The 16337-nt window shown below is 37.8% G+C and overlaps 2 protein-coding genes across 6 annotated transcripts in view; one reads left to right on the top strand and one right to left on the bottom strand.

The window, feature by feature from the left end:
• Positions 1-324: 324 nt before the first annotated feature.
• On the bottom strand, positions 325-16031 carry zfand6 (zinc finger, AN1-type domain 6). Of its 5 annotated transcripts, XR_008397071.1 has the most exons (7): positions 15817-16030; positions 9190-9256; positions 8566-8724; positions 5623-5772; positions 3911-4015; positions 2694-3072; positions 1619-1754 (listed from the first exon to the last, which is right to left on the bottom strand). XR_008397071.1 is itself a non-coding variant. In XM_017478363.3 (6 exons), the coding sequence occupies exons 2-6, from the start codon at positions 9194-9196 to the stop codon at positions 1606-1608; spliced, it is 501 nt and encodes a 166-aa protein (XP_017333852.1). In that variant the 5' UTR covers positions 9197-9256; positions 15817-16031; the 3' UTR covers positions 325-1605. The 5 variants fall into 5 exon arrangements, 4 of the variants coding, with proteins under 4 accessions (XP_017333852.1, XP_017333849.1, XP_017333847.1 ...); XM_017478363.3 differs by lacking the exon at positions 2694-3072 and having other exon boundaries at positions 325-1754; positions 5623-5703; positions 15817-16031; XM_017478360.3 differs by lacking the exon at positions 2694-3072 and having other exon boundaries at positions 325-1754; positions 5623-5766; positions 15817-16029.
• mthfs (5,10-methenyltetrahydrofolate synthetase (5-formyltetrahydrofolate cyclo-ligase)) overlaps positions 5760-16337 on the top strand; it is a 28817-nt gene continuing 18239 nt past the window's right edge. The window contains exon 1 of the mRNA XM_053683025.1: positions 5760-5782. The gene's annotated coding sequence lies outside the window, so the exon portion shown is untranslated. The remainder of the gene's footprint in view (positions 5783-16337) is intronic.

Raw genomic sequence — 16337 nt, forward strand, 5'->3', positions numbered from 1 at the left:
TATAACAATAATTGACATGTATAAAGTTTACTGATCTGGCAACCCAGAGCGCAACGAAAGTGCCAAGCCAATCACAGACTCCCTCGCGCATCCTCCCTACTCCAGCTGCGCTCATTGATTGGCTGAAACCAAACGACTCCCGACTTCCTACACCTGTACACTCCATAGGGTATGAAAGAATGGCTTCTGCACTCTTGTGTAACGCAGCATGTACATACACACACTAGTGCGCAGTTTGTGATTCAGCCTCTAATTTAAAACAGATTGCAAATGACTCAGCACAAATGAGTCCCAAACTTTTTTTTTCTTGGCTTTATTCAGATCAAAGCTGAAGAAAGTTAAAATAAAAATAAACACGCATCACCATCATCATCTGTGGTCACATTACACTAATTTTGAATAAAAAATTTATTAGTTATAGTCTTTAAGGGAAAACAATCAGTCACTAATAAAGCAAATAAAGATTAATTAACATCTCCAGCTCCATAATGACAAAAATCACACACTCACACCCAATATTCTGCTATTATATCTACCATATAGGTCAGAATGTACACAATCTGTTACTACGCACATGCATACAGCCTCCCTCTACCTCGTCCAGCAAAGGAAACACCACCACAGGACCACAACTGATTAGATCTGTGTGTTCGTATATGCGAGTTATGATAAGAGTGTATCAAGTGCAGCAACGTCATTCAATATTCCTGCTGGATTGAGAACAGACAACCAACCAACAGTGAAAGTGTGGTCATGATGATGGGTATAAAACTGTTAATACACAGAAGATTAGCTTCAGTCTCTCTGTAAGCTGGACTGACAAGGCCAGTGTACACAGCATTCAAAACCCCCGACAACAGAGCTGATCTGATACAGTCATACCAGTATGACTTTAAAATGCTACCACACCAGGGTCTGTATTGTGCACAGAATGATCCACCATCAATCGTATCTGATCAATTGTGGTCCCGAGATGCTCCTTTACCATCAACGAGCCGATAAATTGTGCATGACAGATGTGCTCCAGTCTCGAACTGTATATCTGCAAAAGCAACTCAGTATACATATACAGATGCTTACACACTCACACCACTTTCTATATTATTGATTATAAACTCTTAGTCATCGAACAAAATTTAGAGGGCAAAGCCAGCTGATACAACGTCCATCGCATGCTTTAAGCCGTTAACGTGAAACTAAAGCTGCCACTCGTGTTTATACTCTTTATTTAAAGAAAAATATCCTTGCTTGTTTAACATGCAATCTTTGTTTAAAGACTTGAGAAAAGACCCGCCCCTCAAGTAGTCTCACCATAGCCCTGTTAGTCATGGAAATTAAAATATAATACAATTGTATAAATCTATAGATTTCTGTAACATTTTTCACACAAAACAATAGATAATGATAAATTCAAAAGGGAAAACATATTTGCTTAACCCCCCCCCCCCAAAAAAAAAAAAAAAAACATACTCCTGCATGGTGTGCATGATTCATGGTCTGTGCTGGTATTGTTCAGAGGTCCACTGTGCAATGTGGGATGGAGGGGAAAATGGGGGGAAATGGTGGGAGGGGGAAAAAGACTAGGGATTGTCCATGAGTCCTGGCTCAGATCTTTGCAATTTTTTCACCGACGATGACCGGGTTTTCTCTCCTGATTTTCTCAGCGGCATCAGCTTTATAGTCAAAGGTGCAATTATGGACGTCAGAGTATCGGTGAACACCACAGAACACGTTTCCACAGCGGCAGTCGAAACCTGCAATATACAGAGACAGAGGAATGAGTAGATGCTTTGAGTAAAAGAGACTTGTGAGACTGAATACAACCAGAGTATATTATATATATATATATATATATATATATATATATATATATATATATATATATATATATATATATATATATATATATATATATATATATATATATATATATTTGAGTGTTAAGGCCCTCGCTCAAGGACCTAACAGTGGCTCTCTTGCAACCATGGGATTTACCAGTCCCTCCAGGATTAGTCGATTTTGCGATCTCAGAAATTAACGCAAAATCAAGGAAATTACACAATACTCATAGGACCTTGCAATTTTTAAAAAATTACCACATAAGACGCAAAGATGCATCATGTGATGTCAGCACAACGCGTATCGTGTGTCGAACATGAGTACAGCTAAAAGGTTTCATTTACCAACAAATGCGATACCACTGCAAAACAATTTTGTGGAATTGCAGTCTCGCCAATTCAAGTAATTTTCAGTTTTTGAAAAAACAGCAGCAAAATCTAGCATTTTTGCCCGCAACAACCACAAAAAACCGCTGCAAAATCCTGTACAGCCTGATTTATCATTCATTGCCATTCTAAGGGTTGTGATTATGATATTTGGAACCGTTTAACACTAATGCTATACTATTAAGCAACATCGCACAAATAAGAGCGTGGTTGTACTGCATATTGACATGGCTGTGGTTTGGCCGTAGGTGCCGATATTCAGTATAACAGCATGATTGCGAGCACAACGTTGCTTTTATACGACAGTTTTATAAATAAGAAATTAATATCGAGACATTTCGGACACAATACGGCCAAAAATTTTGTTTATTTTTGCTCTGCAAAAACGGAGACAGATCCCGAAGAATCCATACTCATTCAAAACCCACCGGCTAGCTAGCTAGTTAGCTCACAATGATTTGTACATACCCGTTAAAGGTGCGGCTAGAGAAATTGGTGTCCCTCTTCTTTTTCATCCTCATCTGACGAGTGTTCATATTTTAAGAATTTTTAAATCACGAAAAATGTTTTTCATTTGCCATGTCCACTGATGAAGTCGCTAACACTACTATGGTAATGGAGTCAATGGGACTGTTACTAGAAGGGGAAAACAGGCAAGCGCTGCGATACAAACGATGAAATGTCCCAGTGCGGATATACTAAATATAAGCCCTCTTGGAAAGCCGCTCGTCCAATCGAATTAGTGACCCTTAACTAACTGTTGTGTAATTCTGTTTTATACAACAGCAATTCTGATCAGTCAGAGATGTTCATCAATTTTCTATTACAGCTCTGACAGTAGTTCTGCCTGCAAGACAAAGCACAGGTTTATATTATATTAATGTACACGTTTGAATATTGTGGTGTTTCTATAACAACAATTAACACAGGGAATTGTATGTCAGATGCTCCACATAAAGACGTGTTCAAGTTGTCTGTCTAGAGATGTTTATTTGGCATTCATGGAAGGAGTCTCAAGTGTCAGAGCTTTGTAACACTCAGGGGAAAAGTTTATGTTTTCGAACGCAAAAAGACTTCAGGAGCATGGACTTTGGTTCAATAGAGAGAACAATTAGAGACGCTGGTAAAGGAACGACTGTGAGAAATGACTGTTTATAGGTATGTATATAGTTATGTACACATTGGTGAACTTCTGTGAAAGAAAAGGGGGAAAAAAACACTTCAGGACATGGTATTATTGGAAAATAATCAACTTAAGGGTCATAACTGTAATGTACCTTCAACCAATAATTGATTATTTTCCTATACCAGCACACCCAATCATGTTTTATTCCTGATGGCAATAATTAAAATAGAAGCTGTTGTATTGTTTGTGTTATTTTTGTTTAACATGCATGTTGGTGTTAGAAAAATCCAAGAAAAGATGAGATCACAGTTCTAGGTTTTTCCTCCATTTTTATGAGACAAACAGTGTAAATGAACAAGCAAAGCAGAATGCAGCAAATGTTGTGAGGAGAGAACTCGGGGGCATGGGGGTTCAGGGGTGGGGTTGGGGGTTTCAGGGAGATTGTAGGTAACTGTGCAGTGGCGTACACAGTGTATGAATTCCAAATTTTGATTTAGAAACAAGGAGCACTGTCACTCCAGTTTATCACTTCAAGTTGCTACGTGTAAATGTCTCGTACCCGTCAGGCCCACTTTCTTGCGGCAGGTGAAACAGCGGTTCTTTTTGGGTTTGGATTTGTCTGGCTCGGGGGTGGCTGGCTGTGTGGATGCATCTGATCCTGAGGCTGAGGACAAGAATAAAAGAGTCAGTATTGAGTGAGAGACATTTTATCTACATACACTTTATCTTCCTGGTTAACGAATAGGGCAACTGATACAAAATAGCATATAGAAAAATGTGACACAGAAGGAGAATGAGGTCAGACATTAAACAGAGATGTATTAAAATTAAATTTAGCACGTCAATTGTTAAAGTGATAAAGAGCAATTTTCTTCAAAATCTGATTAACTTATAAATAACAAGGACTTTAATACTGAGCCAAACAGTTCAGATTTCTAATCCATTACTGTGCAGCCCTGGAATATCACAGATATAGATAAGAGATAGAAAGCTGATCCTCTACTTGAGTGTCTGAGAAACTGAATATCTTCAATAATGAACCTATTCAGTGTTAACATCAACTCTTCAAAACTGTGCTCATATTTCAGGGAGGGTGAGTCATGGCAAAGTGAAATGTAGAGTTGATATAAGCTTATTTCTAATTCTGATTGTGAAGTCCTAATGTTCAATTGATACTGAATTTACCACAGGAGCTCCAGTTAATGGTAAGAAACTTATTTAAAGTGCACCTATTATGGTTTTGAAACCGGTCTAATTTTGTTTTAAAGGTCCCATTCAATAGATTTTCATGCATTCAAGATAAAAAAAAAACAAACACTTTAATGTGCTCATAATTTAAATTGCAGTATTACCTTTTCCCTACCAGTGTCACAAACGACTCGTTAAATGATCCGTTTTAAAGGATTTATTCTAAACTCCTCCTTTCAGAGAGCATACTCTGCTGTGCTTGGTCAGATGTCCCAGTCTGTTGTGATTGGTCTACCGCGGTCAACGTGTTTCCAAAAGGAAACGCCCACTACCATAACTTGTTTCAGCGCCATCTGTTTGCGAGCAGCCAATGAAGACTAGAGGCGGGGCTTTTTGTTACCAACCTACATAGGTTAGTACAGGAAATAAGTCTGGAATTACTAATGACTCGTTTCAGCATCTGTTCCTTCTTTTGGGAGTCAATAACTCCTTTTGTCGTGCGCTTTGATTTTTGAAACTTTGCAGCTCTATAACACACCACATGAAAGGTAATATCTGAAAAAAACATAATACGTGCGCCTTAAAAATTCATAGTAAGACCCCTCTTATACTGGGATTGACAGAAACAGTAGTGTCCGAGTGTGTGACACTGGATTTCAGCAATACAGCGATGGCAGAATCTATTCAGTCACAATCACCTCCTAACTTTTGGCTGATGTATACTGATTGGAATTGTTGCAGGCCTACTGTGAATAGGTCCAATAATTCTAGGAAACTTTATCAGATAGGTAAAATGGGGATTCTGTGGCTTGCCAGTGGACTTTGTGCATGTGTTTATCCGACCTCAACACAAACAAAGGCAAACAAACAGAAGAGAAGATTGCTAGTGAGAGAGATTGCAGGAAACACAGTGAGGCATTTTATGGCTATTGGTGGAATCGTTTTCTTTCTCTGTGTGCGTCTGTGTGCGTGTACAACAACCTGTATGATTAAGAGAGTGTCATGAACTGCTGTAAACACTGTTCCATTCTTGGAACAAGTTATGTCAGTACAAAGTAAATTAAGAGAGAAAGGGAGGTATACCTGTTACGTCTTGTGTTTTCGGCTCTGCTTGGACTGAAGCTCCCGAAACTTCCTCCTCGTGTGGGACTCCTATGGGAGTAACTGTGGAGGATGACGCAGACAGAGATTCGTCTAAACTGCTCAGGCTGGATGACACAGCAGGCACTGACACTACAGAAAGGCAATATATATTATATATATATATATATATATATATCAGATGACATACAGTGTTAACACATTTGGAGTTAGCTAGTTAGCTGATCTGTTCATCTTACATTTCTGGGACCTAAAGCTGGAAGATGATAAGTTTTGGTGTGGCACTAATTAAAATCTACTGACCAAGTATGGCTGGTAAAACAGGGGGGCTAGATGGGCTAAGCACCACCTCTCCTTTAAGGAAACAACTACAGAAAAAAAAGGTTCATTGTTTGGCACCCACTTCATTTTACATGCTGTTAGGAAATGGCTTAAATTGGGTTATTATTTATTTTTTTAAGAACCAAGAATAGCACCACCAACTATTGAAAGTGAAAATATGTACTCATGGGAAAATGAAAGTACACCCTGCTTCAATTCTAGGTTTTTATTTATCAGGGTTTAACAAAAATTGTGTTGTCCTCACCAACTTCTATAAACAAACAAATAATCTCAGGTGACAGCCAAAAAAACAGCAGATTTCACCATGTAGTCTATATATTTATTTAGTTTTAACGCCATTTCAGCAACCAGGCTATTCACATGGCAAACAAAAAGGTACATCAATAAATATTTACAATATTAAATGACACAGAGTTTATACAAGATAAAAAAAAACTGCTAAATCTGTTCAGATGGTACTTAAAAAAAAATAATAATTATTTTATATATATATATATATATATATATATATATATATATATATATATTAAACAGGTCTCTGAATAAAAGCATTGTCTCGTAGTTCCAAAAAATTTACAGTTCAGTAAAATGTGACTTGATGGTCATAGGGGTTTGGCAAGGTATACATATGGGAGGATCTTCACCAGTGTGTGTTAGTCTTGAATGGCCCGGTCGGCATCTAGTAAACACTATTTGGTCATGTCTAGATTTAAAACTTTTGAGAGTAATTTCTTTGGATCCTGGGGCTTTTCAACCATCGAGTCATTTTCCCCCCAAAAGTAAACCAATATACAGAAAACAAGTGGGGAAAAAGATAAGTACACCCTTTCTACTGCCATCAATAAGAGAGTAATTAGCAGCTAGGTGTTACTAATGAAATGCACACGATTAGTTAATTATCAGGAAATGTGACTACCCCTATAAAGGCAGTTTGGTGTTCTGCAGCATTCAGGTGTGTGTCTATCATGCCAAGAAGAAAGAACATCCACAACCTCAGAAAAGTAACTGCTGCTGCTGATCAATCTGGGAAGGGTTATAAGGCCATCTCCAAAAAAGTTGAAATTCCCCATTCTACAGCAAGAAGGATTGTTTACAAATGGAGAGGCTTCAAGACGGTTGCCTATCTTCCCAGGAGTGGGCGTCCCAGCAAATTCAGTCCAAGGTCAGACTGTTTAATGCATAGAGATATAAAGAAAAACCAAGAGCTACATCATGTGACCTATATAAGCACATTAAAACTGCAGTACAAAACTTTTTTTGGTTACAAAAATGAACAAAAATATAATACTACAGCACTGATATTACTGTGAGGTTGTGAGAAGACAGTGTCAATGCATTGGGGAAAATAGCAACCATAATTAAAAAAAAATTCATTAATTAAGCTGCTTGTCAGATTTTCCTAACAAGTAACCATAAGACAAGCCCAAAAAACCGCAACCCATGACCTGTGATTTTTTCAACTTCAGAAAAAAAGAAGCTAAGTATATGATAAGTATACTTAAAACCACCGGAGCACTGGCAAAGCACAACCCACAATTAAAAAAACAAACAAACAAAAAACCATCTCAGCAAGTAACGTATACTTTTATGTTTCAAACAGAGATGGCGATAGAGAGGCAAAAGTTCAGTACTGCAGCTTTAAATGTTCATGACAGCACAATCAGAAAAAGACTGAATAAATATGGCTTTTAAGGAAGGCTGTCTAAGAAAAAGCCCTGTCTCTTTTAAAAGAATATGGCAGCTTACCAAGTTTTGCAAAACTGAATCTGAACAAACCACGAAAGTTCTGGAATAGTATCCTTTGGACAGATAAGACCAGTGGGTGGAGATGTTTGTTCATCATGCACCATGTCATGTTTTGCAAAACCAAACACAGCATATCACCACAAATGCCTCATCACAACTGACAAGTACGTTGTTGGAGGGATGATGATGTAGGGTTGTTTTGCAGCCACAGGGCCTGGGAAACCTGCAGTCATTGAGCCAAAGATGAACTCCACTTTATACCAGAATATTCTTAACACAAATGTGAGGCCATCTGTCCAGCAGCTTAAGCTGCGGCAAAATTATAACAGGACAACCAAGCACACCAGCAAATCGATATCTGAATGGCTATAAATAAATAAATAAATAAATAAATAAATAAATAAATAACATACATACATACATACATACATACATAAATACATACATAAATAAATAAATAAGGGGGCTGGAATGGCCAAGTCAAAGTCCAGATTTCAACCCCATTGAGATGCTGTGCTGGGATCTTAGGTGAGCTGTGCATAAACGACTGCCGTCAAACATCAATGAACTGAAGCAATGTTGTAAAGAAGAGTGGGACAAAAATTCTCCAAAGCTATGGAAGAGACTCAAATTCCTACAGAAAAAGTTATTGTCGCTAAAGAAGATTTTGTATATTACTGAATTATAGGGTGTACTTACTTTTCCCCCACGTGGTTTCTGAACATTGGTTTACTTTTTGGATTAAAAAAAAAAAAAGTCTACATACTGAAATCATGCTGTAGCATATTGAAGGCATGTTGTGTTTTTTGCGGTGTGGCAGCACCACACGGGTTTCACCTGTCTCAGTGACCCTGCCGTTGGTGTTTTGCCTCTGCAGGAAGTCTTTGTAGCAGATGGAGCACATGCCATTGGTGCGTGGGTTTCCATAGAAACCACAGCCAGTGGAGCACAGCAGGGGCACCTGGGTCTGATTTGTCTCCTGAGCCATTGTCTCTCCTGAAGGACCAAATATAGTCAGAACATTAGTCTAGTTGGTCTCAAAGTTGTTGTAAGATAAGCAAGAGAATTCCACGAACTAAAACGTAATAAATTATAAATTAATAACAATACAGACTCTTCTATTTACCAGATGTGGAAATCAAATGAAACAACTATTAAAGTCTGTTACATCAGATACTATTATTCTTTATTTATAATAATAATAATAAAGCAGATGCTGGAGCTTAAGTTGTACTATAATTTATTGATCAGGTTATATTACTATTGATTGATCTCACTTTAAGTAACCTAAAGTAGATCCCAACAGTCCAGAGTTTTTCTCTAGCACTGAATTCAGTATTGGCCAAGTATCATCAATAAATAAATTTAAAAAAGTGTTGTCAAACATACCCACCCACTCACTCTGTGTCTGAAAACATTGGTCAAGACAAGAATGATAAATTAGAAGTAAAACTAGCTCACGTTTCATTTGTGTCTGTGCTAGCTACAACTGCCAGTAAAACATTACTTCTGGAAAAGTGACAAGATGCTGCGGATAAGGAGAAGAGTATTAAAAAGCAACTGTGGAACATTTAATGAAAAACGTGACCTTAAACTGAAATTTCTTTTACTTTGATCATTTCAAAATGCAAACAAAATTAATCTTGCAATACTAGTGTTAAAAAAAAAAAAAAAAAAAAAAAAAAAAAAAAATAGGAAGTTGGCCTTCAACGCAAGTGACAAATCTAAGCATGACTTGTACTGGAGGGCGAGGCGAGGCTTCCCAAACTGTCAAAATGCACCTTACTGCATGCTAGTCATTTCCAGAGAAAAGCATATATATTAAAGCAACCCTCGAGCTCATACCAAATGGCCAACTATGCCTCTAAAGGAGCTGGAGAGATCCACAGGAGGGGCTGTTCACAGTACAACTAAAGCCCAACATTCCACAGATTTGGACTTTATGGAAGATTATAGAGCAGTTAGCTCCAGCTGTGATTTGGCCATAGGCACAAGGCTACAGGCTTTGATTATGTACAACAACACTCTTGCTCGAGTGATACTGCTAAAATGGTAAAGCATCTGAAAGCCCATGCTGGAAACTTAATGAACATGTGGAAAAACTTTCTGTCCTTGATACAAAGCTCTATATTTCACAGAAACCCAACAGTGCTCAACAACATTACACCAGTGAAGCATGGTGGTGGTAGAATCACGATAAGCATTACCCATGGCTTTTTTGTCACTCCACATTGTGTTGGATCCAGAACCTTCCCCAGGAGCACTGGTAGCAAGGCAGTTACACATCATGCATGGGCTATAACAGAGAATGTGCACAAAAACTCGATCCAGACAACAACCTGAGCTCAGGATTAAAGGAGCTAAGGGACCCTTGAGCTGTAAGATTACTGCCATAATCAAACATAACGAGAGAAAACAAATGTGCTAGCCAGACGCAAATAATATTTTTTCCATGAAATGTGAGAACATCACTGCTCAATGATAAAAGGTTGATAAATAGCAAGATTGATTAATGCAAAGAATTTATTCTGATAGCATTTTTGGTCACATCACCAGTTCTCTTGTAGAGAGATATATTAGCACAGGATAGCACAACCTAGATTGTGTATTTTAGTCATTTAAATGTATTAATTTCTATAATTATTGCTTTATAAAACAGAAAAAGTAGTTTGCGTTTATGTTCAGCATTTATAAATAGCAATTATGTGGAAGACAATTAATCATCAGCCAAAATTTCACCATCATGATAGTGAGAGACATATCACAAGTATATTAACAAGTATATTACCCACACACAAGTATATTAATAATGAACAATATTGTTCTAGTGATTCTAAATACAGTCAGGATTTTCCACAACATTCTTCTCAAACATGTCAAAATGGACTGAATCTAAAATTAAGGAATGAAGGGAAAGCCTTCCCTGTGTTATTATCTGCTGTAGCATATATATACATGGTCCTTTGAGATAAATAAGGATCCAAAGGCTATATCAGAGCAAAGCCATTAACACAAGGCAGAACCTATAGCCCAAAACTTTTTTTAACGATAAAACACTGCAATTTGTAATAGAGATAATCTGGCAGGCTGCTTAGAGAGCTATTTTCACTCAGACATGTTCAGCATGGTCTGGGAATTAAAGCTACCCTGGAAAGGGCAAACACTTTCACCACTGGAAACTACGGAAGCCCTAAGCGGCCATGCATTATTCATTTTTTTCTTTCTCGTTTTCTCGAATGAATTTTTCGGTGTACTCGACATCCATTGAAGTCAGTGGGGTTTTTGAATGGGAGAAATGTCTGTGGTTAACACAAGCTGAAGATATGTTCACATTTTATACTACGACATAAAATACATCAGTAATACCTCACTCAGGATTTTTAAAAAGCTTTTATGTGTCTTGAAAAAGCCGGTCGCTAACAAGTGGCTAAATGGGACTACAGAGGTAGTCAGGGACGATAATGTCACCACGCCAAACAGGAAAACTCATCTACTATAGCCTCGTTGTGTTTATATTCGCGCCCTTGCAAACTATTCCAATTCAAACTTTCCGACTTGTAGATTTATCAATTTATAGTATTTTCCAATTGTATTGTTTTTTTTAAATAAGAGTGAAAGAGTTGTCGGAAGCATAGCAGTGGTGAAATTGAAGTCATGCAACCGTGGCGTAGTTCATTTATAGCCTAATATTAGCTTTTGTATTTAGGCTTCAAAATTCATAAAAGTTGTGTTCATTTGTGAAGATTATCTTGATGAACGAAACATGAAAGAATCAAAGTTTTGTCGGTCACAGAGTTTATTTTCTGCAATAATCCAAAAGTAAATGGAAAAAATCCTATTGGCTTTTTGTTGAGGGAACCAGGGTGATGCTAACTTCTGGGGTGGCCAACAAAAATACGTCGTCCCTGCAGGATTGACAACTTCCACATTAGTGTCCGACACTTGAGAAGTTGACACCCCTCTCTCTTAATGTGGAGATAAAGCCAATCTCTACAGTGGGGAATTATTACATTTATGATGGTGAAGATGCCAACGTGCATGTAACACCAGTCCCATTCACAAAGCCTGAGATTTGGATAAAATTACGTCGCGAGAAATCAACTTCTTGTTGTGTCGAGATCATGAAAAAACAACTTATGTTGAGAGCACTAGAAAATTAAGTCGTAATCACATTAAAAAAGAGACAACAAAGAAAAAAAAATAACGCATGGCTGTTTAGGGCTTCTGTAGAAAACAGCAAGCAAATTGTGTGTTTTTATCTCCATGTTGAAAGCATGAGTTCAAAAGACTCTTCACAAGACACTTCACTTGATTGTTGGAAGCGTTTCAGCAGTAGGACTACAACTACAACAAAGATGCAAAGATTTTGCCCATCGTTTATAAGTATGGTTCTTGTGAATCTCTTTTCTCAGGGTATGTTTACATGACAACGATGTACTAAAAACGGAAAAGTTTTTCCTTTGAGTCTTTGAAAAGTTTCACGTACAAACGACAACGTTATCAAATGATCCCCGTTCACACGTTCATTCTGCTGAAACGATCAAAATAAACGCTGTATTATACATGCCAGGCCAGTAGTTGGCGATGTCACTTTGTAAAGAAACACTACGTGCCTGCGGACATAAACATTCACATCAACGTGTCCACCATATTGATCCGGGCAAGAGTGCCCTATTAACAAATACAAGTAATCGCGCGAGCTGCAGTTTTTCTGGATAAAAAGCACAATAACGTTTACATTTCTCAAATGATTTCAATGGTTTATGATCTACGTGGAGCAGAATAGAGTTATGTCTCCAGTTACTTAGATTCTCAATAGTTAGACTGAAATTATTCCTTGTCATAAAGTATTGTGAAAAGTCACGCTTGTCAAGCATAGATTTGGCTTATTTTTCTTAGTTAATAAAAGCTGAGACGTCCCTAACGTAATATAATTTAATGTATGTGAAATGTGCATAAAGATTTTTTCATTATGGAAATGAATTTTTCTGTCTTCAACCCCATCTTTTAGCTTTTCTCGTGCTCCAGGTCAGAATTCTGTTAACAAAGTTCATTCATTTTAAAAACTGAAAAAAAAAACGAAATAGTGCAAATAGTGAGACACCGACAGTCAGTCTGCTTTCTATATTTTATTAGCAATAAAAGGACACAGATATACTCCAAAACAGGCAATTACAAAGATAATTATAAGGTTTTGAATACCCTTCATCGGCGTAAATGTGGGTTAATAATAAAGTTTGCGTTTTCAGGCCCCAATACGCTGCAACAAAAGTTTTCTGTTTTTAGGTGAAAACATAGTCGCATAAATGGCCCCTCAGTTAACACATCAACTCCAAAGCACAAAGGCATGTGTTTAGATCTCATTCACACTCTGGTTAATGTGCTAATGTACCCTAGTTTACAAACACAGACAGGGCTGCTTGTAAAGTAGGCAAGTTATGGCTACAGCACAAAGACACGTGTTCCAGATACAGATACACTCTGGTTATATGGTGATGTATTAACACTATAAATGATCTCATATCAGAACTGGACTGCTGGTATAAACAGGTTAACACATTAGCAAACAACTTCTAGTCTCAACAAAATTTTGTTTGGAACAGAAGGGGTTAGGGTAAGAAGTGTTACACACAGAAAACTTAACATTTCCAATACATAAGCTAGGAATTTCACACAAAGTATTGGGTTTAATAAAGATGAGCTGTAGAATGTGAGAGCTGACTAACAAAAATGACTAAAGTCATTTTTACAAACAAGAAATATACTCACATCTACATACTTTGGGGGTTAAAGACAGCATATAGCTCATCCGTATAACCTCAACTTGAAAGTAAGTCTTATCAGTGCAGTTTGGTCAATGTTGAAGCCAAACTACAGCCTGAACACAAGCTACACTGATGGCTAATGGACATGTGTCGCTATTGATCAAAAACACAATTACAAAAAATGATTAAAAAAAAAAAATCTTTGAGATACCCAGCAAGCTTCAAAGCCCTTTATACAATCACCAGACTGGCCCAATGCATCATTACTGTTTGGAGGTTACTTGGGTCATTTACAAATTCTCACATGGTCAGTCCTGTGACTGGCTTAGGAAAGACCCATGTCTTGGCACACAGACACAAGCAAGCAAGCAAGCAAGCAAGCAAGCAAGCAAGCACACGCGCACGCACGCACGCACACACACACACACACACACACACACACACACACACACACACACACACACACACACTGGATGGGAATGAAGTGTTTAAGAAGGATTAAAGACCAACACAACAAGCTCTTGGACCCCAGGTTCAGTAACGGATAACCAGGTGCATGAAAATAACTGTAACTCACATGCAAAAGTAATAGGGAAACAATATAAAGGCTTAGGAAAACTGGTATTTGTTAGATTACTGTTTTAGATGGACTGAGTGTTAGATGGGTGGACGGGTGGCTCAGTGGGTGGTCGGATGCACAGATGGAATTCCGGATGCTCAGATGGACTGATGAATAAATGGATGGTCAAATGAATAGTTGGATGTTCAGATGGAGGGAGGGATGGCTGGTCTGGTGGGTGGATGGATGGCCAGATGGATGGATAGATGGTCAGGTGGATGGATGAACTGTCAGATATGAATAGAAGGATTGCTGGATGGATGGATAGGTCAGATTAATAGATGGGTGCTCGGATGGATGGAGTGAACAGATAGCTGGACTTCAGCTGGTCAGTTGGAGGGATGGATAGATGATCGGATAGATGGTTAGATGATCAGTAGGATGGATAGATGATCAGTAGGATGGGTGGATGATCAGTTGTGAGGATGATCAGATGGATAGTTAGATGATCAGTTGGGAGGATGATCGGATGGATGGTTAGGTGATCAGTAGGATGGGTGGATGATCAGATGGCTGATTATTATTTGATTACTTGCACATCTGTAACTATTCTAAATCCTAAGTATTGTATGTTCTCTGCAAGTTCCAATGTTTTGATAGTGTTGGACAATCCCAACCCTGTGGTCCCATGTCCTAGACATTTTACTGGTTTCCTTACTCACCTAATTCAGCTGACCAGACCATTGCACCGGGTGTGTTTAGTGCAGGAAAAACAGTGTTCTAATAGACACAGGTGATTTGCACTAAATAAGACCCTATGCAACGTGAACCATGACTGACAGCTGATTATATTAGTTTAAACTCTAGGCCAACTAATTGCATTAACTTATTTACTACCACTATTTTTTACTTTGTATAAAATATAGATTTTTTTTTTTGCGTTTTCTACAATAGTTCTGCACCAAACAACAAAGTAACAGCAAATTTAATTTCCTGATGTAGCCACGTATTACTCCTACTCCATATTACAGAAACATCAATGCAAAGTAAATACCTTTCCATTGGTAATTAAGATTCATTTATCTAACTTAAAATTGCAAAACGTCTCCGTGCAAACACTTCAAATCATCCCCTTCTCTTCTGTAAGACCTAAAATTACACAATAATAACAACAACAACAACGATGATGATGATAATAATAATAAATAGGAAATACAAATCAAAGTCTCATTCTTGAGTCATTTTGCATACATTTATGTCCAAATGTGGACATATTCCAGAACAATCAAGGTTAAATGAGAAAAGTATCAAATACATTGGAGGAGTTTGAACGCAGATTATACTGGAGAATGTTTCTTTCTTTCTTTCTTTCTCTCTCTCTCTCTCTCTCTCTCTAGCTCGTTTGCTAGATTAAATGATACCGTTTTAAAAAGTTTGTCGTTGTTTACAACCCTATCCTGGTGAGTTAGCAAAGCATACATGGAGTACTAAGCTGTAGAAAGACGACGCATATGAACATGACTGTAAATATAAAAAATAACGAGCTAGCAAGCTAACTGTTAGTTCAATAACTCGTTGTTTTCCTGTTGACTGCAAGCAGGCAGCTCGTCTCTAGTTGATTTCACCGTCAAATCATCACCAATTGGAGGACTTTAAACCGAGACAAGAAGCTTTTTTTCGGTTTTTTCGTCCCCGAGATAACTTGGTTAGCTTAGCATAGCACGGCTAGTCTGCTGTTAACTCTAAAGAAAAGGAAAAACTTACCTTCCCCTGACTTCACAGCTCTGTTACTCGAAATTACACGACAACTTTCTTCTCCAGCGTCAACAGGCACGAAATAATAATTTGACGCCAGAAAATAACAGGACCCAAATTACATAAATTTTGTAAAAGTCGAAGCTCGTCCTTCAGCTCTTCACCCCCACACCCAGAAACAGCCTGTTTGTTATTTTCGTCACTCTCCATCCCCCCCATGTGACGTCACCCTTCCCCATCCACTGTCATCTGTACAGTGACGTAATACTCGCCATGACTCTCAGTGATGTTTATTAACAACTTTCTTCTGTTTAATTAATCGCCTTTGCATTATTAATGTGACGTTTCTGCAACAAGATCTCACACTAATAACTGCACTTTAACAAAACCATATTGTTAGTAACATTCTTATTTTATTGTTTTAAATTAATCACAAGCAACAACAAGAAAACTGATAAATGTCCCAACGCTCCAATGTTTAAAGTCCTAAGAGTCCGTTAATAGTTTTCGTTATGCTCAAACAGCGGAAA

This window comes from Ictalurus punctatus, chromosome 10 (assembly GCF_001660625.3).
Source record: "Ictalurus punctatus breed USDA103 chromosome 10, Coco_2.0, whole genome shotgun sequence".
NCBI lineage: Eukaryota > Metazoa > Chordata > Actinopteri > Siluriformes > Ictaluridae > Ictalurus > Ictalurus punctatus.